At 42.5% G+C, this 24,636-nt stretch overlaps 1 protein-coding gene across 1 annotated transcript in view; it reads right to left on the bottom strand.

Moving 5' to 3' along the window:
- TSPAN15 (tetraspanin 15) overlaps nt 1-24,353 on the bottom strand; it is a 32,066-nt gene extending 7,713 nt beyond the window's left edge. Inside the window, exons 1-3 of the mRNA XM_045025758.1 lie at nt 24,178-24,353; nt 11,525-11,710; nt 7,403-7,477 (exon numbers count right to left, since the gene is read on the bottom strand). Of these exons, the coding sequence (XP_044881693.1) occupies nt 7,403-7,477; nt 11,525-11,710; nt 24,178-24,273 (357 nt within the window). The 5' untranslated portion in view covers nt 24,274-24,353. The remainder of the gene's footprint in view (nt 1-7,402; nt 7,478-11,524; nt 11,711-24,177) is intronic.
- Between the last annotated feature and the right edge of the window lie 283 nt (nt 24,354-24,636).

Raw genomic sequence — 24,636 nt, 5'->3', positions numbered from 1 at the left:
GTAAGACTCTCAGCTTCCATGTTTTAAAAAGTTTCTAACCCTCAAGTTTGCGGAGAAAAGATTGAAAACATAAATCCTAAAGGCTGTAAAACCAGAAGGGCAATAAGTGGATCTGGTTTTTATTTTAAAAAGACACATTTTATGAGGTCTGACTCACAATTTTTGTATGCTTGAGTTGGCAATACTGCTTATGTAAGGCCTGGTTGTTATGTAAGGCCTCATGAAGAGGTCTGCACAAGACTTTGACCTCGATCAGGTTTTAGAACAGCTGCAAGACTTGGTAGGTCTTAGAGTAACATGGGTTTGCTTTGGGCCAGAATATGTTAGGATGCTCTGTCTTTGAGCATTGGAAAGTGGTCTTCTCTCCTTTTCACTGCTGCCAGGAAAAGTGCCTTTAGAAAACACTGTGTTTAAGTTAAAAGTTTAGTACAGTTCCTGTCACTCATAAGGTTGCCAGGTGTCTGGTTTTAGACTGGACCACCTGGTCGAAAAGGGACCCTGGTGGCTCCAGTCAGCACAGCTGACTGGACTGTTAAAAGTCAGGTTGATGTGGGGCTGGCAGGCTCCCTACCTGACTCTGCACAGCTCCCGGGAAGCAGCTGGCATGTCCCCCCAGCTCCTAGGCATAAGGGCAGCCACAGGGGTTCCATGCACTGCCCCCGCCCCACGCGCTGGCTCCCCCCGGCCAATGGGAGCTGCGGGGGCAGCGCCTGCAGGCAGGGGCAGCGCACAGAGCCTCCTGGCTGCCCCTCCACCTAGGAGCCGGAGGGACATGCCGGCTACTTCCCAGGAGCCCGCACCCTGAACACCCTCCTGCACCCCAACCCCCTGCCCCAGTGCTGAGCCCCTTCCTGCACTCAAACTCCTTCCCAGAGCCCAGACCCCATAGCCCCTCCCACACCCCAACCCCCTGCCTCAGCTCGGAGCTCCCTCCTACACTCCAAACCCCTCAGTCCCACACCCCCAGCCCGGAGCCCCTTCCTGCATCCCAAATCCCTCATCCCCAGCCCCACCCCAGAGCCTGCACCCTTAGCCAGAGCCATCAGCCCCTCCCACACCCCAACCCCCTGCCCCAGACCAGTGAAAATGAGCGAGAGAGTGAGTGGGGGGAGAGAATGAGGGGAGGCGAGGCCTTGAAGAAGGCACAGGGCAGGAGTGTGGCCTCAGGGAAGAGACAGGGCAGAGGGTGGAGCAAGGGTATTTGGTTTTCTGAGATTAGAAAGTTGGCAACCCTAGTTACTTGGCCAAAATATTTCAGTATCTGTCTCTATCCTCACTGCTCCCCTGCCATTCCCAATGATACAAAGCAGAATAATCTCTCATCAAACATACAAATAGTTTATGGTCTAACATGAAAATAAATAATTGTGCTAAAGATCATTAGTGAAAAAAGAGCTTCAGTTTCGCTGGAATAGAAAGGAGAGGGAAGAAATGAATATTTGCATACTTTACAATCATGGCATTGAGCACATATAAAAGTTATCCAGAAAAGAAGCTGTAGATATAAGAAGTGATGTCTCCTGAGCTCAGTGTATGGGAACTACAGACATGAATCAAGAAGAGAGCCTAAGAGGTAAGAAAAAAATGTCTAGAACTTTTCTCTTTTAAGTATCCAGTACAGTCACAGCCTTCCTGAAATAGGCAGTGCTCAGAACCAGAACACCTCAATCTTCCTTACAACTAAAACTTCCATAATTAAGAAATGTATCAAGACTAGACTTCACTGGTCAGAAATAGGTATAGTAGTTTCCTTGGTATGCAGAGAATGCCCCACAATAAATAAAGTCTGTAGAAAGAATAAAGTATTGTGTTCACTTCTTCTATTCTGTTAATATTAGATTTCTTAAATCCCAATAAAACAAATGTCTGCAGAAAACAATTGATTATATAAGAAATCTAATCTTCATCTTTTTGCCAATGTCAAATACACCCTTTATCCAAGAATCAAAATCCTGCAAGTGATGGATCTTTTAATTTCTAACTTTTGTACACTTATATAAGAGCATCCCAAAAGAAGAGAATAACACTGTAAAAGTCAAGAATATATCAATAAGAAAACCAAATTTGTCTTCACAATATGCAAAATTAAACTATAAAAAACTGAAAATTAAATAAATAGTTTAGAGTTTGAGTCTATAAACCTGTATTTCTTTATACCTAGTTGAAAACAATTGTAAGGGAGCACACATAAAGCAAGCTAAAGATTTATAATACATTTGTATACCTAGATCTGCACACAATCACGGATTTGGTCTCTCCTCTCTCCAAGCCCTCAACTTTTCTTGACATTTTTGTTCAGTTCTGACACACAAGGAAGAAGCTAACTGAGGCCACAGTAGTTCTTTCCCTTTAGCTCTGGTAGCTTAACATTAGTAGCAGTAGTTTAACAGTATAGCCAACACATATCTATGCAAGAAGATGGACTCATTTTCTTCAGCTGTCAGCTCCCCAGGGAAAGCCTTCATCATTACAACAAGGTAGGTCCCATGAGCTTGTCAGGGTGGCTTGTTCCTCATCATGACTAAGGCTATGTCTACACTACAAACTTTGACTGCAACATATCAGTATAAACACGCCCCAAGTAGTATATCTATCACTCATGCACGTGCATACTTGGCTCCTTGAGTCAGAGCTGCACACGCTCACCAGGATTGCTTGCATCAATGCACTGTGTGGTGCACCATGGGCAGGTAACCCAATGTGCAACTCACCACCATCCAGCGCACTGTCTTTTGGAAAGTTTTGGCATTGCATGTTGGGGCAGTAATGAATTGTGCAGAGGTGACTGGGAGCAAGGGATCAACTTCCCAGCATGCAACTATTCCATCCCATAATTTCATCCATATCCCATAATTTTTGTGCCACCTTCTGGCAACTGCATGTAGTGTGGTAGCTCTCTTTCTCGTGCGGCAACTGCCTCCTTCTGCAGTATAGCCCACCCATCTGGGCCAGATCAATCCTAGGGCTTTCCCCTGCTGGGGTAGTCCAAACAAAACAAAGGGAAATTAATAATTGAAGTTCATATGAGAGGAAGAGGGGAATGCTTCCCTCTCAGGCTGTCTCTGTAGCAGGTCCTCCCTTCCCTCAGGGAGGTACCCTTTGGCAGTTGTCCTGGGGAAAGATTTTGCCTTTCCTTCCACTCTCTTCTGCTGGGATTGCAGCTCTGGTCTCTCCTCTCCTCTGCCACCAAATGAGCTGCTCCCCTACCTTTTAACTCCTCTACCAATTGGTGCATTTCCTACAGGTGTGGAGGGGCAGGGCTGGCTGAACCCAGAGCAGTTCCTTAACCCCTTGTTGCCCAGTGTGGGATTTGTATACCCCATCACATTCCCCTAAAGTTTTAAACAAAACATGCTTACTGACACTTCTGCTTCAGAGTGCTTGTGCACAGCACCACTCACAACACCAGCCATGGTGAGTATGGCCCACCAGGGGTGAGGGAAATGAGGAGGAAATTGCTTGATTGCATGAGACTATGAGTATAGAGCAATGGCACTGAAAACTGGCACCATTTTCACAGGCGGTGGTCATTTTAACTGATGTCTCCCTCCTGAGGGTAACAAAAGCACAGAGAGCACAGCTGCTGCCAGTATCCCGCATGGGCCCGTATGCCACTAGCCTGTTTACTGCAATGGTGTGTGCCAAAGTTACAGCCAACTGGCGTGGGAAGCATCCTACCACAGAGGAAGAAATAAGGCTGCCTTCACAGAAACCTTCAGGAGAGGATTGCAGAGTACCTCGATGAAAGTTTCAGCAATATCTTTCAGGAGGACAAGGGAAATTCCCATGTACACACACAAAGTGCTCTGTATGGCCCCCACCACATAACTCTATAGGGGGATGAAAAGCAGATAACAACACTATCTCTGTTTGTTGTACCAATGCTTCTTCCAATACCAGTAAATTAATGAAAAGTCAATAGCTGTGTCCTGCTAAGTTGGGGGCATCATTAGTACATAACTGAAAGGAGAAATACATTTATACACATACTCCAATTTCCTTCCCCTTGACCTGGGCTCAGCTGCCTGACTGACTGGATTACAAGTAGAATCTCAAAAAGGTCCTGGTTCATGGCATAGCTGGACTCCCTGGTTGCATGTTCCCCATCATCATCATCATCCTTGCTGTTCACAGGTATCCACGGTGATCTGCAGGGTTGTGGCCAGGTCTCCACCAAGTATGGCATGCAACTCATTGTATAAAAGGCAGGTCTGTGGCTCAGCATCAGCTTGACTGTTGGCGTCCCAGGCCTTCTGGTATGCCTGCCACAGGTACTTCACTTTCACACGGCACTTTTGCTGATCCTCCATGCAATCTGCTTGCAGATATCTACATTTCTGTGGCTGGTCCATATCTGTGCCTGCACAGCCTCTTCTCCCCACAGTCCCAGGAGGTCCAATATCTCCAGTCTAGTCCAGGCCAGAGTATGTCTGGAATGTGTAGCCGGCATGGACAGCTGGGCACTTGCACATAACAATGGAGAGCCAACATGTGTGCTCGCTGAGCTGAACAATCAGGAAAATGCATTTCAAAAATTTGTGGGGTTTTACAGGTGGAGAGGTCTTCTGGTCTCCATGTCCTTTGGGCAGTGCAGTTCACAAATGTGACCAGAGCAGTCAGGGTTGGGCATTGTGGGACAGCTGCTGGAGGACAATTAGGGTCAACATAAGTAACGCAGCATCTACACACATGCTGTGTTGACCCCAGTACATCGAACAAGACTCAGCGCTGCTTGGGGAGGTGGTGTTATGGTATCGCCATAACAGGGTGCTTAGATCAGAGGGAGACAAATTTAAGTGTAGACACATGCACAATTAGATCAACGCAAGTCAGCTTATGTCAATCTACCTTTGTAGTATAGACCGTGCCTTAGTCCCCAAAGGATGGTCAGTGGTCATCTCACCTCTTTCATCTGGGAATCTCATTTTCCCTTCTGAAGCCCTCATCTATTTCTCTTCTAGTTAACTGTAATTGCTCATCCCTTGGCTAGAAAGGCAAAGGAGAGGGCTCATCTGACATGTAAAAGATTGCAGATATTTGCTAAGGGAGGGAGGGAATAAAGATTCTCCAGCTTAGTTATATCTGATAATGTTTCAGAAGGTTGAGATCCAACTGGTGTATCTTATTGGCTGATAATTGCGTGCAAGAGACATTGTGCTGCTGTCCTGATGAATTCATTTCTGCTGCACAATAGGAAATAATAAAACAACCTTCCACAGGCAAATAGAAGTAGGAAGAGAAGATAAGAAGATGCTTTTCTAGAAGAGATGTATATCTTATATTTATACACACCACCAAACTTTCATATTTCCACGTGCATGATAGTTTTCTTTCTTGATCAAATTGAAGCAATATTCTGCCTAATTGGATACCAGAAGGGATGATACTTGTGCTTAGTCAAATTCTCAATTTTGGTTATCCCATGGGAAACTTAGAGCTAATGTGATGTGGTGCAGTTTCATGCTGCCATCTAGAGAATCAGTAGCAATGAATATAAAATGTACTTGTTTGTTACTTTCAGGAAGTATAAAATATACTTGTTCAAGAACAAGAAAGAACAGTGGGCTGAATAAGCAAGTCAGCACTCCATGGAATCATCCTTTATGTCAGAAGCTCAAGGACAATACATAACCTCTGTTTTTAAAAAGAAGGATGTACACTTCAGTGTTACATGATATTTTTCAAGGCACAATTAAACTGTAAAATGAACACACACAAAAAATATCGAATCTAGATTAACAACCAAAATCCCCTAGAGAATACACAAATGGCCCCATAAAAATGAAATAGTTATAACAATTTCAAACATCACTTACATACTAGAATAACAGGGACTGACTGTACAGAATAGCTGCATGAAAAATAAATACATAACTGATACTTTCTCTGTTATGAAAGATAAAGGATGGTAAACAGATGCCATTATAAGATGTTTCTTACAGTAAGTATGACTCAAAGCAAAGCAACGTAACATTTCAGCTTTCAGAGGGAAGTGGCTTATGCAAAACATCAGCATTTAAATTCAGTGCATCACTGAATACAATAGGATGTTTAAAATCATTTCCTTACCCATAAACCATTAGCACCAAGCTCTCCACCAACCCTGAAAGAGGGCAGTACAGCCCCCAGATCCCTTCAGTTATTAATCTCTCTGCTGAGAGAGTCAACTAAGCCAATAGAAATAAAGTTGTGAGGGGAGAGTCAGAGGAATGACCAATTGGACCCTTTTCTTTATGAAAATCAATAGCAACCCTTTCCCCACACTCAAAAACCAGCAAATTGAACTTCAGATTTTTTATTTACCATGACTCAAATCTTCTATTTACTATAATGTCCGCTCATTTTGATTCTAATACAATGTAAACACATTTGTTGGGTTCCATTCTGATGTCTAGTTTCTCACTTTAAGTGGAATTTAGAAGAATAATTTGCTCAATGTTAAGTATATGTTACTGTCACTGTTAAATATAACTTTTAAAAGTGAAGATAACCCATCTTTTGATGTTACAATTCAATTTCAGAACTTCACTGTAGCATCAAGTGGAAAGAGCAATGCTGGGGAAAGGGAAAGCTTGTTTCAATACAACAGTGAGAAGTAAAATGGCAACTTGTTTAAAAATTATGTGTTTAAAGCTATCCATAAGAACGCTTTCTTTCGAAGAGATAGATGTAGGACACTGGGGGGGGTGGCCCTTTGTTTTTTGCTCCTTTGTTCCTTTTGAATGTTCTTACTGATTTTGCCAATAGAAAAAATAAAATAAATGTGTATAGGCTTCTGCTACTTAACCTGGCATATACATTTATGTCCTAAAACTTTAACAGAAAAGAGTAATCTATTACCTATCTGCCAAAAACACACACACACATAGATTAAACAGTCCATTTTTTAATTTAATCAATATGCAAAGTGTTTGGTTGATCTAGTCTGTCAGAGCAAAGTAGTTTGGTTATTGAAAGAAAGATTCTCTGACCTAGTAACAGAACTGAGATAATGTTAAGCACTACTGTACTAACATACACGAGTAAGGTGAAAATGAAATGCAAAACAGATTGTTCACCCAGAAGTGCCCAAGTCTCCCTAGGCAGCTGAAATTTTCAGAAAGCAGCAAAGGGTGGAACATGGGAGATAAAACGAAGAAAAGCATTTCACAACACAGAAAGCTTTTGCAAACCAGTTCTGCATGTATTGCAGATCCTTACTAATGAGCCATATACATAACCTTTTCCCAGTTGCACAAGTTATGACACTTCCTTTTTTCCTACTAATTTGAAAAAAACTTTAAAAATAGTACCTTTCTTTAGTCCCTCACCTTTTAGTGTTCAGATGTAAACAGTGTAGCCACGCATTTGCATATTATACATAATATTACTAAGGAGTAAAAAACAAACTAATTTTGCTCACCTTATTTCTGAAGATCAGTGCCACAACTCCACCGACCAGTTCAATGAGGAGACAAATACCAAGGATGTACATAAACTGCAAAATGTAATTGCAAAAAAATATCCTAAATAAGCTTAGGATCAAATTTCCTCAGTTATTCCTTCAATTGTTCTGCTTTAAATCAGGAATTTTTAACCTCCAACATACTGAACAATTTTCTAAATCTCGATATACTTTTGAAGACAACAAGAAAACTCAAGGTTAATATATATATAAACTGTGGTTTGAGAGGTTTCAGAGTAGAAGCCGTGTTAGTCTGTATCCGCAAAAAGAACAGGAGTACTTGTGGCACCTTAGAGACTAACAAATTTATTTCAGCTTTTAAAGACTTGCATTGCATTTATCATGCCAAAATACCTCTTCCTCTCTTTATAACAGCATCATAGCTCTTGGAATAGCATATTAACAAACTGCTAGAACAAACACAGAACATTATGTTTTTGTGCTTCCAGAAAAGATCAGTAGTATTCAAGGTCAGCCAAATCTGGGACTTAGTACATTTGATAGCAAAGTGAGAGCGCTTTAAGAGGGTCAGATGTTAACTACCACCACACTTCCCTTTTTCAGAAACATGAGGGCAAAAACTAGTGCTGTACTATGTACGTAGAGCACTGGAAATTTTTGTACTTCCTGCTTCTGACCTACTCCTTCCTCTCCCAACCCCCAACCAGGAAAATACAGTTTGTCACTTGTGAACACAGACACATACCAAGGGTAAACAAGGCCCAGAAGTAAACACTGCAGACTGCCCACATTAATAAACTGATCTTATTCAGACTGTTGTGAACAACCTGGAACTACTACAGATCGAAGTCTTTTCCTCTGCTAGAGACAGAATTAGTCTAAGAAACAAGCACCATGAACCTTCATTGGGAAGCAATACCGCTGTAAAATTAGAGACTATGATCATTCAACCTCGGATTCTCAGCAGTTTTCTCTGTATCTGTATGGTATCTGTCAATTTCCAGTGTACTTTTTAAAATCGCAATCACCCATCATTTTAGCCTACATTACGTATCACATTTAACTATTCAGTAAATAAAATTTGACAGGTGAATAAAAATTATGTTTATATGTTTTCCTTATTGTAATTTATGTTTATGACTTAAGTTTGTGACCACAGCACTCTGCAGGGGTGAACAGAATTGCCCTCAAATAGCTACACTCATTCTTTCACAAAAATAGCAGAGAAGTGCTAGGTTACTGCTGTTTCCTCCTCGGGGTCTCAGCTCTAAGACTTTGAGGAGCTATGTGCTACAATGCCATCAATATACTGAATATGCAGTTGTACATCTCCTTTTCAATGAACCCCACAGAACCATTCCCCCTGCTTTCCCCAATGAACGGTAGACAGAGATCTGGATGTGAGCCAACTTGTTTAGATTCAGTCTGAGTCTGCCATCTCCTCAAAATGCTTCTTCTGACAACTAGCTTCTCAGTTTAATGCCTTAACCCAGGAGTTCTCAAACTTCGTTGTGCAGTGAGCCCCTTCTGACAACAAAAATTACTACATGATCCCAGGAGGGGGGATGGAAGCCTGAGCCCGCCCGAGCCCTGCCTCCCTGAGTGGGGAGGCCAAAGCCCGCGTCCCACCACCCTGTACAGGGAGGCCAAAGCCGAAGCCCAAGGGCTTCAGCGTCAGGCAGGGGGCCTGTAACCTGAGCCCCGCCACCCAGGGCTGAAGCCCTTGGGCTTTGGCCCCAGGCCCCAGCAAGTCTAAGCCAGCCCTAGCGACCCCATTAAAACAGAGTCACAACCCACTTTGGGGTCTGTAGCAGGGTGCTTACCCTGCTCCTGCCCTGAAGGGGTTAAAAACAGCCCTGGGAGGGGGTTGTGGCTGGAGAAAGCAGCCTTTAGGCTGGGCTGATTGGGGGAAGTGGCTGCAGCTGGGGCCATGCCCCAAACTGAGCAACAGGGCCTTATAAGAAGGCCAGGGAAGCCAGAAGCCAGTTAGTCTCTCTCTGTTTGTAGTGGGAGAAGGGCCTGGCTGCAGGGAGCTAGACACAAGGTACCTGAGGGGAGCAGGGCTGGGGAAAGGCAGAAGCGCTGGGGAGCTCTAGCCTGGAAAGCCCCAGGCTGCGGCCTAGCATTGGGCTAATAGGTACTGGGGGTTGCAGAGGGCAGCTCAGGGGTAGGCCAAGGCAGCAGGTCCAAACCCTCCTTGCCAGTGATGAGTAGGCGGATACTGCAGTCTGCCCCAGGGCGTTGGGGCTAGACAATGACTGGCAGTAGCCATATACTGAGGCAAGGTGGGGATAGAGGGTGGGGGTTCCCTGGGGAGGGGAGACCATGAGAGAAAGGGGTTACTGCCAGGGGACAGCACCCCATGTAAAAGGGGCACTAGGTCCAGGGAGGGACATGGTGGCCAGAGGACAGGCGGATCACTGGCCTGCAGAGGGCGCTCCAGAGCTGAATCAAGCTAATTCCCAGAAGTCACCAGCAGGAGGCGCCGCAGGGGTGAGTCCGCCCGTCTACAGGGTCCCAACCCACAGTTTGAGAACTGCTGCAAAATCCATCCATCAAAGTAATTCGCAGTTTCAAGGTTCTACTCTTCTCTGTTCTCAAATAGTTGCAGTGGCCAGATATTTTTTCTTTCATTTTCAGCTGACCTAGAGACTGTGCCATTTCCTCTCAAATGCAGTCCCTTACCACAATACATGCCTTTGTTATCATTAGGCTACACAAATGGCACACATTGTACCTGGGGCTAACTTAGACAGCTATTTGTAAGCGTCAGACAGTGCAATCCACTTTGACTGCCTATTCATGATTGGGGTTATTATCGATAAAGCCTTTACTTCTCTAGGTCCCAGTTATCTCATCTAGTGGTACATCTACACTACCCGCCGGATCGGCCGGTAGTGATCGATCTATCAGGGATCGATTTATCGTGTCTAGTGTAAATGCGATAAATCGATCCCCGATCGCTCTGCCATCGACCCCTGTACACCACCGCGGCAAGAGGCGGAAGCGGTGGCGACAGGGGAGCGGTGGCAGTCGACCCTGCACCGTGAGGACGTGAGGTAAGTCGACCTAAAATACATCGACTTCAGCTATACTATTCTCATAGCTGAAGTTGCTTATCTTAGATTGATTCCCACCCTAGTGTAGACCAGGCCAAAGACTGATTCTCCTCCTAGGTGCTGTTATATCAACTACACATAGAAAGAATGCTTCAGCTATCTTTTTCAAGGGTGAAGCTTTTGAGGTAGGGCATTCATAGTGGTGAACCCTCTAGAATTAGATATCACGAGGCATTCACCGGCTTTTAAAGTGAGGTATAGGATATCCCTTTCTTTAGCTTTTCTCTAGCTGTAAGCCTTGGAATCTCTTTAAACTGTTTATTTACAATTTTCATCTGATATAGATCGCTTGAGAGAAGCTCGATTTACTGCAACTCAGGACTGCAAAGAATATGCTCTTTGTTTTTAGAAGATGCTGTTTGGTACATTTCTAATCTCAAGGTATATAAAGTGAGATGAGATATTATGATGATGGGAATCTTATTACCTTACTACTAATTAGAAAATATTACAAGTATTTATAATATTAATTCTACTTATAAATAAACAATCTAATCTCTCAATATTTGACATTTTTATTTATTCATCATTTGTTCACTTACGGCGCTATGCACACACACGATGAGATTTTCAAAAGTGCTCAGAATTGGCTGACCTCTGCTCCCACAGACGTCAATAATGATATCAGTGGGAGCAGAGCTAGGCCAATGCTGAGCACTTGTGAAAATCCCACTTGTACATATTAAATAATAATCCAGATGATTCATTACAAAGATGCCTGTACAAAGAAATATTTGTAAGAACAGGTCGTCATAAAGGATTTTATAATGTTTAATTAAAGTCAGAAAAGTGACTTGATTGTATTGCTTTTAAAGTTGTGTGTACCAGCCTTGCTTTACATAGTTTATCTCTATTATTTAATTGAAGGAGAGGAAAAAATACTGTGTTTTTTTTATACAGTGTTATAAAAGATAGATGAAGCAATGGTTAGGGTGGTTGAGTTCAAGTAATATCTAAAAATACAAAAACTATAAAAGACAGTAAAAAATGGAGTACTTACTGCTTGAAGAAGGCATATATTGTCTCTTAAAGAAGCCAGTACACCCACAAATGATACAAGAAACATTACAATGCCCAAGAGTATTAAAATAATTGCTGGGGCTAGAAAGGCACTTTCAAGGGTTTTATACTTCTGTCTTTCAACTTCTGCATAAATTCCAATAGCAAGAACAAGTGCTCCTATCAACTGAAATGAAAAAAAGAAAAACAGGTGTTATTTTTTTTCAAATAATAATATTTACCTTAAATATAGAGATGTCATTTAATGAATTGTATTAAATTTGTCTTTGTCACTTCTTGTCATATACAAATATTGTCACTAATTGCTTTGGAATGAATTACAAATCATTTACTTCTACAATCACCATGCACTAGGTTAAGAAAAAAAACTTAAAAGTACTGGTCTCTACATTTAACTTGTATAATGTTCTCTTTGCAGATTATACACACCCCAAAATTAAAGTACACTGCAAGCAAATGAGTTCAAAGTGATCCTGAACATAGTTATTCATTTGCACACCACTTCATGCCAAGAGAACTATAATGAAAAGTTGATAAAAAAAGTTTACTATAGATATTGGACCTATAGATACTCCACTATAGATACTCTTTTGGGAGTCAGTCTCATAACTCCACATTATGACAAGAACAGTCACACAGGCACTTTTCCACTTACCAAATCTCTGCATAAGATGTACAAGGGCTTAGTCCATGTGCAAGTTTTACCAACCTACCTTTTTTCCTTCCCTCCTCCAAGTGAATTTGAAGAGAGAATTTTATGTTCCTTGTAGACAAGATCTTCCTACTTGTATATCAGTATTGCAAAAAAGTCTGTATATTACTCATGTTAAACCAGTGGTTCTCAAAGTGGGGCCGCCGCTTGTGTAGGGAAAGCCCCTGGTGGGCCGGGCTGGTTTGTTTACAAGGAATTTGCTGGCCGCCGCTTCACGCAGCCCTCATTGACCTGGAGCTGCAAACCGTGGCCAGTGGGAGCCGCGATCGGCCTAACCTGCGGACCCGGCAGGTAAACAAACCAGCCCGGCCCGCCAGGGGCTTTCGCTACACAAGCGGCAACCCCAGTTTGAGAACCACTGCTTTAAACTATAGGCATGACTGTTACTATAATTCAATTTTGCCAAGATTAGCAATTTTCCCCTTTACATCATAAATGCAAGCTTTCAGGAAATAATTATACTTGTTATTCTGCTCTTGTATGGCTATTTCAACCTGCCAATTCAAATTCTCTACTATTCAGTCCACAAGATGATTGCATTTGGACTCGTATTAGCTATGGACACATGTATTTGGTCACAGTTTCTATTACTCTTGTTAGGCCAGCGGTTCTCAAACTGGGGCCACCGCTTGTGTAGGGAAAGCCCCCAGTTTGAGAACCACTGTGTTAGGCTATGTCTGCACTAGCACTTTTGTCAGTAAAACTTTTGCCAGTCAGGGGCGTGAAAAAACACTCCCGACAGACCTAAGTGCCTGTGGTGGACAGCTCTGTCGGCGGGAGGCGCTCTTCCTCCAACATAGCTACCACCAGTCGTTGGGGGTGGTTTAATTATGCCAATGGGAGAGCTCTCACCAATTGGCAAAGAGCGCAGGAGACCTTACCATGGTGCAGCTTCTGTGCCCCGGTAAGGTCTGTAGTGTAGACCTAGCCAGTAATACTATGCAACTTCCAAGAGCTTTGCAAGGGTGTACCTGATGGTGTACTTGTGTACAGGGCCAGCTCCAGGCACCAGCTAATCAAGCAGGTGCTTGGGGCGGCAACTCGGGAGTGGGGCGGCACTTTCAGGGATTCGGCGGAGGGTCCCTCACTCCCGCTCGGAGCAAAGGACCTCCCGATTGCGATCGCGGCTTTTTTTTTTTTTTTTTGGCTGCTTGGGGCGGCCAAACCCCTGGAGTCAGCCCTGCTTGTGTAGATGGTGTACTTGATATTAGTGTCTTTTTCTCTTTGTGCATTAACACTTCTCACTGTCTTGTTGAATTCAACCATTAAATAACTAAATCAATAAGACTGAATTCAGGCTAACACGATTTCCTGACTTCAGAGTGCCTTTTGTATAAGGGAGTTTATGAATCACAGAAGAGAAAAGACAGTCAGCGCTTATTCAACTTTACTATTTACATTACAAGCCCTTTTCTACTGTAGCTATTTTTAACTGGTTTTACATCTTTAGAAGGCTGATCTCTAATGTTAGTTTAGCTTTTAAAAAGCAAAATGTTTTGAATTATCAGTTATAAATTATATTATTTATCATAACAATTCATATTACTTTAGCTGGTATGAAACTTAGGCACATTGGCAAACAACCCAAAGAATCTTCAATAAACCTTATAATAGCAATTGTATAATAATAGATTTGCAAAGTCCATTAATTTAAAAAGAATTATTATGTAATGTAGTATTTTAATCTTATTCTAAAAATATTGATACTGAATAATGCTTTGAGGTTATTGCAGTTTACAAAAAACTCTGAGATGGGGGAAATAGTTTGCTAAAAGCCAAAAACAGAACACACAAATGGATTAGTCCTGTGTTTATTTAAAATCTGTCTCTCATCACTTGAATACAATTGTATATGATTTTTCATGTTCACTCTTTAAACAGTGTCTTATCAAAAATCTTCAGTACCAACTTAATGGATAAATGGCCGGCTTTTCGGCTATTATAGCATGCATATTAACATAACTAAAAATGTCTAGAAAATACCTTTTTTGTTAAAATATATACATCTGGGTTTGGCTAGCCTTACAGCCCTATATTCCTTACTTAGCTTAAAGTTTTATATTAATTTGTGTGTTAGATCTTCCTATCCAAGACCTTAAAAATAAATATGCAGTGAAATGATTTGCAATAAAAAATTTTAAAAGTGCTCTTTTAAGAATAGATACACTCATTATTAAGTCAATAAAGTTCCTAGTGTTACTGCCCAGAAACAGCACCGCTTTTTCTGTTACACACTGCTGCTGATGTACAGGTCTAAATCTGAATTTGATTAAATCAGCACCTTCAGATCTGCCATGATTTCAAATGCCTGCTTTACACTCTGCTATATCAAAGCCTCTCACAGCCACCACAGTTAGGACTGTGTCCGTTTTTCCATTACAAACTCCAACTTTCAGGAACTTAAATCTCAACAATAAAATCTACTCCAGAATAAAGCTGGTATACAATGTTTCCTGTTTGGAATTAGTTTGTTTAAAAAGAAAATAAGAAATCTGTCCACAATAATCTCTTGTATACATTGTAAGAACTGAAAAACAAGTTTCAGGTGTATGTTTGCACTCTCGTAGCTTAGAAATTTTACAACCCTTTACTATACACTGTTCAAGCTCCCTACTACTGCACAGGGCCGGCTCCAGACCCCAGCGTGCCAAGCGCGTGCTTGGGGCGGTGTGCCGCGGGAGGGCGGCAGGCGGCTCCGGTGGACCTCCCGCAGGCGTGCCTGCGGGAGGTCCACCGGAGCCGCGGGACCAGCGGACCCTCTGCAGGCATGTCTGCAGGAGGTCCACCAGAGCCGCGGGACCGGCGACCGCCAGAGCGCCCCCCGCGGCGTGCCGCCCTGCTTGGGGCGGCGCAATTCCTAGAGCCACCCCTGCTACTGCAGATAATTTAAACCTAGTATAGACTTGCAGTTATACTAAGTATACTCTGCTAGGAAGTTGGTAGAACTTACTATGCACTATCATAAGCAACTGCACATAAGACACTAAAGTACAGTATACAGTGTTTAAGATGTCCTCAGCTGTCAGCATTTATAGCCAAACCATCAAGATTTGAGGATTTGTTTTGTCTAGTAGCTGAAATACTTGTCAAGCAAGTATATACCTTACACAGAGGGCACGCAAGATGGTAGGGATATAAAGTCAGAGTTAAGTTTCTACAAAGAAACTTACATATGAATTCCCTGGTTTTCAGAAGTTTGTAGTTTTAACACTAGAAAATTCTGTTGAAAGATTTTTCCCTTGAGTTATTGATCCATATTTGCAAACCTAACCACATCTTCCTAAAGATTTTTGTCTGGAAGTAGGAACATATATGCTCCACATACAAATTTTGCATATCTGGTGATGATACCTAGCTAAAAAACTGCAGGGCCATATGACGAAATGCACTTTTGTCCACTTAATCCTGCATTCTGCCCATCCATCTCCTCCAAGACTACTTTAGATATTCCAAACTCAGAAGAAGTTTCAGCTATTTTCTTTTATTAAATCAACATACCACAACTATGTCTCCTTTCTTCCCATTCCCCAAAAGATTACACTGGGCTGCCTGAGAACCAGAATGGACACTATTCAGTGTTGGAAAAATGACAGGTTTAAGACGTGATATCTCATAACCCATCAAGACTTGAAATGCAAACTATACACAAGGGATAGTCCGAGCTTCCCAACAGGACATACAGCATGTACTTCTACTTCTGGAAGGCTCCAACATTTCACATTTCAAAATAGTGGCATTTGACAGGTAGACAGTTACAAAACTTGGTGCCAATAAAATGTATAAAAACTCACTAGAATATTTCTAAAATAGTTATTCTGCAAAACATGACATAGAAATGTGGGAGGTATAAAGCATTTACTGGCACTCGTTTGTAGCTTTCCCATTCAGGAGTAATGCTACCTTCCCACAATCATGCTAATAAAACATTTACTCCATACCATCATGCAATACACACATATTCCATACTGTATAAAGACTTTTTTTTTAGCAGAGGGAATTCCTAAAGAAAGAATAGATACATTATTATAATCCCTGTGCACGTGGGTTATGCTTATATTTACTTGTACATTTTTGAAATGTGAATTTTTTTAAAATCCTAAATTAGCATTAATATACAGATCAAAAAGTATGATGCTGACAATATAATTACCCCTCTATCCAGCAATACCATTACTTGAATAAACTTGTCCTCGTGTGCACTTCTCTTACACACAGGTGGAATAATTTTTTGTAAAATGTGCATACTACCCAGCTTTATTACTGTATTCATTATTTCTATTGGCAAACCATCAAAAAAACCAAAACTCACAGCCTAAATGGCTAAAAAAAACCTCACACAGATGACTAAAAAAACCGGCATCATTGCTTTGCCTCAACCAAGAGGTAACAGATTGGGAAAGAACTTTAACCCCTCCAACTTACCCTTTTCTGCCAGTGTTGACTCTTCTCCTTCTTCCAGCTGCTGCAGAAATCCAAACCACACATAGGCCATGTCTACGCTACCAATTTGTGTCGACAAAAGTGATGTCGACACCCAAAAGTTGACATAATAAAAATCGCAATTTCATGTTCACACTTCCTCCCTCTGTCGGCAGATCGCGTCCACAGTGGGGGCACCATCGACAGTGTGAGCAATGCACTGTGGGTACCTATCCCACAGTGCAGCACGACACCTGTAACCGTGCCTTTGTGGGCCACAACTGAGGATGCCAAATTCAGGAAAAACTGATGAGAAAAACTGATGACATGCCCCAAGACTGGTGGCTAATCCCCCATAGGATATACCAAACCAGCAACAAAAGTAAACTTCTGTTTCACCACACTGGCTAACAAGAAGCGATAAAAGCAGTTTCCTTAGACATTCCAGTTCTTATATCACCACCAAAAACGGTGGATTTCAAGGTGAGTGGTTCTTTACAACCAGTCTCATCAAATAAAAGGTTGTCCTGATCCCAAAGGACCAGCCACACACCCAGATCAATATATAACCCAGATCTTACCCAAAAATCATGCTGATGCCAATCCTTTAGTATCTAAAATCTAAAGGTTTATTCATAAAAAGAAAGAAAGGTGAGAGTTAAAATTAGTTAAAGGAATCAAATACATACAATAATCGCAAAGTTCTTGGTTCAGGCTCATAGGCCAGCAGTTTATTCCATCACTGCTAAGTCAAGTCTCTGGCTGCTTCCAAATCACTGGAAGGTCCTCAATTCCTTGGTTAGAATGCTTCCATTAATGTAAGTTCATAGTCCAGAGGCTGGAGCAGAAAAGAGGCAAAACAGAGGTGTTTCCAGAGCCTTTGATATCTTCTGCCATGTGGAGAGAATCCCATTGTTCTTACTGTGGAAAAGTACAGTAACAAGATGGCGGTTGGAGTCACATGGACAAGTCACATGTTCATGCATTTCGCATAGTCATTACAGGAAATTCCATTAAGTGTAATAGGAATCTTGCATGGTTCATTGTCAGTTAAATGTTCTTTTGATTGGTCACTCAATTTGAATAGTACCTCCAAGATGTGCTGGCTAACTACCTTGTGGGCGTTACCCCAGGAGCAAACATTTGAAATCTGGGTATACAGCCAATACTTATAACTTCAAATAACTTCAAATAAAAAAAGATACATGCATACAAATGGCATACTCATAACCAGCAAATCACGGTGGATCACGGTGCATTTTGGGACAGGGCTAAATGTCCTGTGATGCATTGCTTTCTGTCCCAGCACTCCAGGGTCTTCTGGCTTTTTTTGTGGCATTTTTGCAATGGCCCTTCTTTGCTATGCACCCTGGCATCTTTGTGAGAAGGGATGGATCCTGCCCTGCTCGCCTATGCTCTGTTAACTGTCATGAAGACTTCGCAGATGGCAGTGCAGTTAATCGTGAAGTTCCTAACTGAGGAAGACTCGCAGGTGCCCAACATTCTATGTGATATGGATAGGAGCAACTTTAGATTGCTTTTGGCATTCACAGAGCAGGTGCATAGGATAGATCATCACTTTTGGGCTCAGGAAGCAAGAACTGAATGGTGGGATCATATCATCATGCACATGTGGGATAAGGAGCAGTGGCTACAGAACTTTCGGATGCTGAAAGCCACCTTCCTGGAACTGTGTGCGGAGCTCGCCCCAGATCTGTGGCACAAGGACACCAGAATGAGAGCTGCCCTTTCAGTAGAGAAGCGTGTGGCAATCGCTGTGTGGAAGCTGGTGACTTCAGACTGCTACCAGTCAGTCACGAATCAGTTTGGCGTGGGGAAGTCGACCATTGGGGCTGTGTTAATACAAGTGTGCAGGGCAATAAATCACATCCTGGACTGTGACTCTGGGAAATGTGCATGAGCTAGTGGATGGCTTTGCAGAAATGGGTTTCCCTAATGGCGGAGGGGTGATAGATGGCGCACACATTCCCATTTTGGCACCAGAACACCTTGCGATGGAGTATATCAATAGGAAGGGGTATTTCTCCATGGTGTTGCAGGCACTTGTGGATCACCATGGGCATTTCACTGACATCATTGCAGGGTGGTCTGGAAAGGTGCATGACTCATGCATCTTCAGGAACACCGGCCTGTACAGAAAGCTTCAAGCGAGGACTTTCTTTCCAAACCAGAAGATTACAGTGGGGGATGTTGAAATGCCCATAGTGATCCTGGAGGATCCGACGTATCCCTTACAGCCATGGCTCATGAAACCTTATACAGGACACCTGAACAGCAGTAAGGAATGGTTCAACAACAGGATCCATGGGTGCCAGATGACAGTTGAATGTGCCTTTGGCAGATTAAAGGCATGCTGGTGATGCCTTTATGGCAGATTAGCCCTCACTGAGGATAATATATCCATGGTCATAGCCGGGTGCTGTATGTTGCATAATCTCTGTGAAGCTAAGGGTGAAAGATTTGCTCAGGGGTAGAGTGTTGAAGCAGACTGCTTGGCCGCTGATTTTGAGCAGCCAGATACCAGGGCTGTCAGAGGAGCCCAGAAGGGGGCTATTCGAATCAGGGAGGCTTTGAGGCAGCACTTTGACAATGAGCACCAGTAACATATCTCTGTCAGAGGTGCCTCAATGGAAAATAGTTCTGAATATTCTGCAGTGGAGGTGGAGCACGGATCTGCTCAGTCTGCAGCATTATTAAGGACATCAGCATCTGCGTTTGCTCCTCCATTACTTTAATCATCCGCTCAGTTCCATCCTTAACAAATGCGCGATTCTCTTTTCTGTCATGCCATTCGGCTTCCCAGTACTACTTGTGTTCCCTCTTTTCTGTATGGAGCACTGCAGAACCTCCCAGAACATGTCTTCTTTGCTACGTCTGGGTGCTTTCTTACCTGTGGAGACGCTCAGCCAGGTGCATGGGGTGTTCCTGAAGGCCACATCTGGCGAAGCACAGGGGACAATGCACAGAAGTGAGATTGTTAAATTCACACACAGCATTGAAACAATTCGGTTAAATACACCCTTTGCAACATTGCCATCACTTTCTCACTGACCCTAGCCAGGCACACATCTCTGCGAACAGCCAAAGCATTGTGAGTGTTGGCTGGGATGAGAGAGGGAGGGCTCTCCACACGGGGAAAAGAACACATGTGTGTTCATGGTGCAGCATTCTAGGGAACAAATTCTAAAATTCCCCCACACTTTTCCACAGGCGGAGATCATTCTAGCAGACATCTCACTGATAAGGGTAAGCAGGGAAACGAGGGTACATCTACTCCATGCTTGTGGCTTTTGCCCTGCTCCCTATGCTACTGGGACTTTTCCCAACAAAAGTCTCCTCGCAGTGTATGCACTCACTGTTTTGGTCGACAAAGGGCAGTTTTGGCAACAAAACATGGCAGTGTAGACAAGGCCATAGATAACCACAAAGACATATGTATATTTTGTATCCTATCCCTTCACAACTGAATTTAAATTTGGCAAATCATATTTTATTCACGCCAGAAGTGATTTGGCCTTTATTTGTATTAATTGGATATGTATCACCAAAGGATAGGGACATCCTCTGTATTTTTGTGTGTGTGGAAAAGAGTGGAGTCACTTTCCCAAGTGGAAGAAAAAGCAGTTTTTTAACTACTGGTCCCAGCACTAAATTTACTATTTAATTCACATACAAAAGTTTAAGTGTGTCAAGTAATTCTGTGACTATCAGCACTAGTTATTTTCATCTTGAAACCTTGGATGGGGGAAATGGGTTTTATTTTAAAACATAATTATGGTTAGAACCTCTGGGAAAACAGCTTTTTAAACCTGTATCAGTGACTAACATCTTGTCTACATTAAGGCTGTATTCGTGTTTGACACCAGTTTCAAAACTCAATTACAGTCTAACAGTGTTATAAAATGCTTTATGTTCACATCACACTCACTATTGTTACAAACCCTACTACAGGCCAACCTAGGATGCAGGCCTTGGAGGAGAAGGGAATTGATAATGTTATTATGGCTAGCATAACATAAATACCTCTTCACATTGGAGAGATAAATTATGCTACTATCTCATTAGCTGGAAGTGTTGGAAATCAGTTGTCTAGAAAAGTCAGCAGTTTTTGAACAGAGTTCTAGATGCACAGTTGAAACCATAGCAGAGACAGGACCTTGAAACAAATTTATTCATTTTGACAGTCAAATCAAGTTTTTGCAGACTATTTTTATTCTTCTTTGTGCATTTTCAATAATGTTGACAGGAGCAAAAATTAGTTTAAACAAACAGATTTGTCTCAGAAAATCTGTAAAATGCATGTGGGCAAGCAACAGGATCAGATTTTGAGAGAGACCCATTTGCTTGATCAAACCCACAAATTAAGAAAAAAAAGTCTTACAATTTACAAATTTTATACTTATTCTTTAATTAAATGCTCCAGCCTTGAACCCATTATTGCAAAAAAATCATTACTATTAAGCGTTAAAAAATATGACGAGAACAGTAATTCTGGCAATTACCAGGAGAAACAAGGGGTTAAGTTGGCTTTACATCACCTTTGCCTCAATTCTATGCTGAGACTGCCAGCAAGTGGTTTGGCCCCTATTGCAGGTTAGCAAAACTCTGACACCAGAGGAATTCCCAGTTGCCCCAGTAGGCCAGCTCTCTGGCTGCTTTGCAAGTGTGCTTAAGAGAGTAGTGCCCACAGAAACTAATGGAAGTAAATGGGAGGTGAATGTGCTCAGCATGAACCAAAGTATAACCCTAACAGAGGAGAAAGTATAGAGCAGTTAAGTACAGTCAATAAAGATGTAAACAAGTGAGTAATATATTGAAATTCCTTCACAAGCTAGAAGGGTTGTTCACTATAAAGAACAAAAATCTACTCTCAGAAGTCAGTGGGATTGTGTCAGCATAACAGAAAAAATAATTCAGCCTTAGGTACTTATTACACATTTGGACAAGTAAGGAGATCTGTTTTACTTCATTGGGAGAATGGAGAATTTAGAGGGAACACAAGCCTGCGACATATTTCAAACAATACATCATACATTCAATCTGTGAAAGAAGACAATTATACTAACAAAGGAAGCCCTCTGCAAGAATAAATGCTATCAGCCCCCATCCTTTCCTCCTCCAACAGCTCTTTCATTGTGGCCTCTGTCCCACTTTCAAGTTCCAAACCGCCTTCTTAATATATTAATGAGTTAAGCATTTAGATATAAATAAAGTTTAAATAAATAAAATAAATAAATTGAAAGGATCACTAAAATATAGATGCCTTGGGAATTCTATATTTGCAGGTCTGTTATTTATAGTTTTTCTTCTTTTCATTTTTGGAACATTTACAGTAATTTTGTTGAGGATGGGGTGGCATGGTAAAACCTGCCTGGACTCTGTGCTGAGGTGTCAAGGAGTTATTAAGGGAAGATAGTGTGTATAAACTTTCCTCCATTAACGTACAAATTTAAATTCTGTCTCTTCAGGATTGTTTTTGTAAACTATATGTTTGCAAACTCCATTCACATAAGCTAATCTTAGCTCACCCGAACATTATTATTAACTAACATTTCTAATTACCAAAACATTATATCTAATTTCCTTTTAACAACTATTCCATGGTGTTAGACTGCACTTTATGTATTTTGATATATGATAGGAGGAACAAGTTTAGCATACTTTCCTAGTTGAAAATCCAGGGGGGAGGGAGGGGAGAATTACAAATAAAGACTAAATTTCTTAAGGTGTTTGAAAGCTACTTTGGTCTGGGCAGGTACTCAGTGATACCAGGGCTGACTTTTCTGTTACTAAGTGGTGTATTATTAAGTGGTGTAATATGCCACATTAGAACAAGCCCACCATGCCAAATGAAAGAGCAGACAAGTAAATGAGGTACAAGGGTGCCTTTACAGAAAGTTTGCTTACAGAAAAAAAGATAATGTGGTGTTTAAGAAAGAACAGAAGGCATATCTGTATATAAATCAATTTACTAGAAACCCTTTGAACACAGAACAACAGAACAAAATTAGTAAAATGTTATTACTAGGACAAGTATCCTAATCTGGGAGACTATAATTATTGTTGCCCTGACCATTTTTTGCAGAAGGTTCTACTTAGGGAATGGTTGCTAGAGTGAAATTAGGAATCCAAGGAGAAGAAAAGGTTAATTTTCTATTAAAAAAAATAATAATAAAACAAAAGAGGCTAAAAGATACTGAATACCCAAAAAAGTCTGAAGTAAAGGCAATGTGCTTTATGTTCTGATTTTCAGTTATTCCTCAAATTGTAGTTGTTTCTTCAAAACAAAACCTAAAGGGATACTACATTATGAAGACTCAGAAACCCAAAGTAACATGTTCTCCCAACTCATGCTTTAAAACAAAAAGTCTTACTTTAAAAATCTCTCTCTACTAGGGAAAAATTATCAGATCTTCAAAACAAGAAATGCAGTAGTCTTGAATTTGGAGCCCTGTGAAGACAAAGACAGAAACAAATCTCACCAGAAAATGGTCTGTCAGATTGTGCTGTAAATCCAGAACTTCACACCCTGAAAATGGAAATTTGCTATTTTTTCCCCCTAAATGAGTGTTCGCCTCTGATCATTGTTTTCATACTCAGGATGCATATCAAAGGTGAAGTTGCCATTTTTGAGAAGGACAAACATGTAAATTGGATTTGGGCTGTAACAGCCTGGATGATGTCTCTTTCAACAGAAGTTCTTCACCTACCAAGCCTGAACAATTGTCTTCAGCACTATGAGAGCTGGTCTGCTGCTTTGCACGATAGTATAAATATCACGCGCAGAGAGTTTGTACTACCTTTCCTAAGAAAATCAGTAAAAGACATCAAGCAACATTGCACCTTCCTCTTTTAAAAGCACAGAACAGAGCAGATGAAACATCACTGAACAACCCACAAACTTAAAATTGAAACCATCCTACATTAATCAGACACAAAACAACTGGTTCTCTAGTGGGTGAGGTCTTTCCCCTTCTTAGCTTTCCTACTCCCATCTGAGTGAGACAAAGCAATGTTTTGCTGTTACTGTACACAACTGATTTTCATGCCACCTGCCACACGCTTCCACCTCGGAAAGTCGCTAACTGCCAACACCAGTTGATTGTTACCCAGTGACAACCACAGATCTGCGCCCCAGAGGCTTCCGAAGGTCCTCCTAGGGCAGGCGGTGCATTGACGCCAGAGATCTCATTCGGTTACAACATTCGTCCATGCCCACGCACCAAACCCCGCCGAAGGGGAAAACCTCCCTGGCCTTCCCCCGCACTTCGCGGACCGGGAACGCACATCCACGCGGAGGATGACTCGAGCGTTCCCTCTCCTCCACCCCCCAATAAATAAAACCAACAACTCTGCCCCGCGGAGTGCGCGGGCAGCTCCCGCCCTGCCCTGGCCTGGGGGGATTTGCTGGGCAGGGCGGTGGCTGCAGACTGGTCCCAGCGGGGCTCGGGGTCTCTCCCCGGCCCCCCGCCCGCGCTCACCCAGAAGAGCGTGGCGTAGGTGATGAGGGTGAACTTGAGGCAGAGGTAGGAGAAGCGCGCACAGTAGCGGATGTTCTCCGAGTCCCCGGCCGCCATCCTGCTCCCCGGCCCGGCCCGCTTCCTGCTTCTCCCGCCACCACCTGCAGCGCAGCCCGCGAGCGGCACCCAGCCGGCGGCGCAGTCTCGCAGCCGCGGCCAGCACCGCTGGGTGGCAGCGGCGCAGGAGCTATCGCTCAGCTGGGGGCGGGGGACGACCAGGGAGGGACGAGTGAGCGCGACAGAGTGTGTGTTTCACTTGACCGGGAGGGGGAATGCGGAACGGGGGCACCCCAGCCTGCGACGTATGGCAAACGATGCAGCATAGGTTGAAGCTGTGAAAGAAAACAATTCTGCTGAGCAAGTCGGAATCTCGGCGTTCTGACCACGGAGCCTTTCTGCTTATATCTGATGAGTTACACA

Source organism: Mauremys mutica, chromosome 7 (genome assembly GCF_020497125.1).
Source record: "Mauremys mutica isolate MM-2020 ecotype Southern chromosome 7, ASM2049712v1, whole genome shotgun sequence".
NCBI lineage: Eukaryota > Metazoa > Chordata > Testudines > Geoemydidae > Mauremys > Mauremys mutica.
This window is presented reverse-complemented; position numbering and strand designations above follow the sequence as displayed.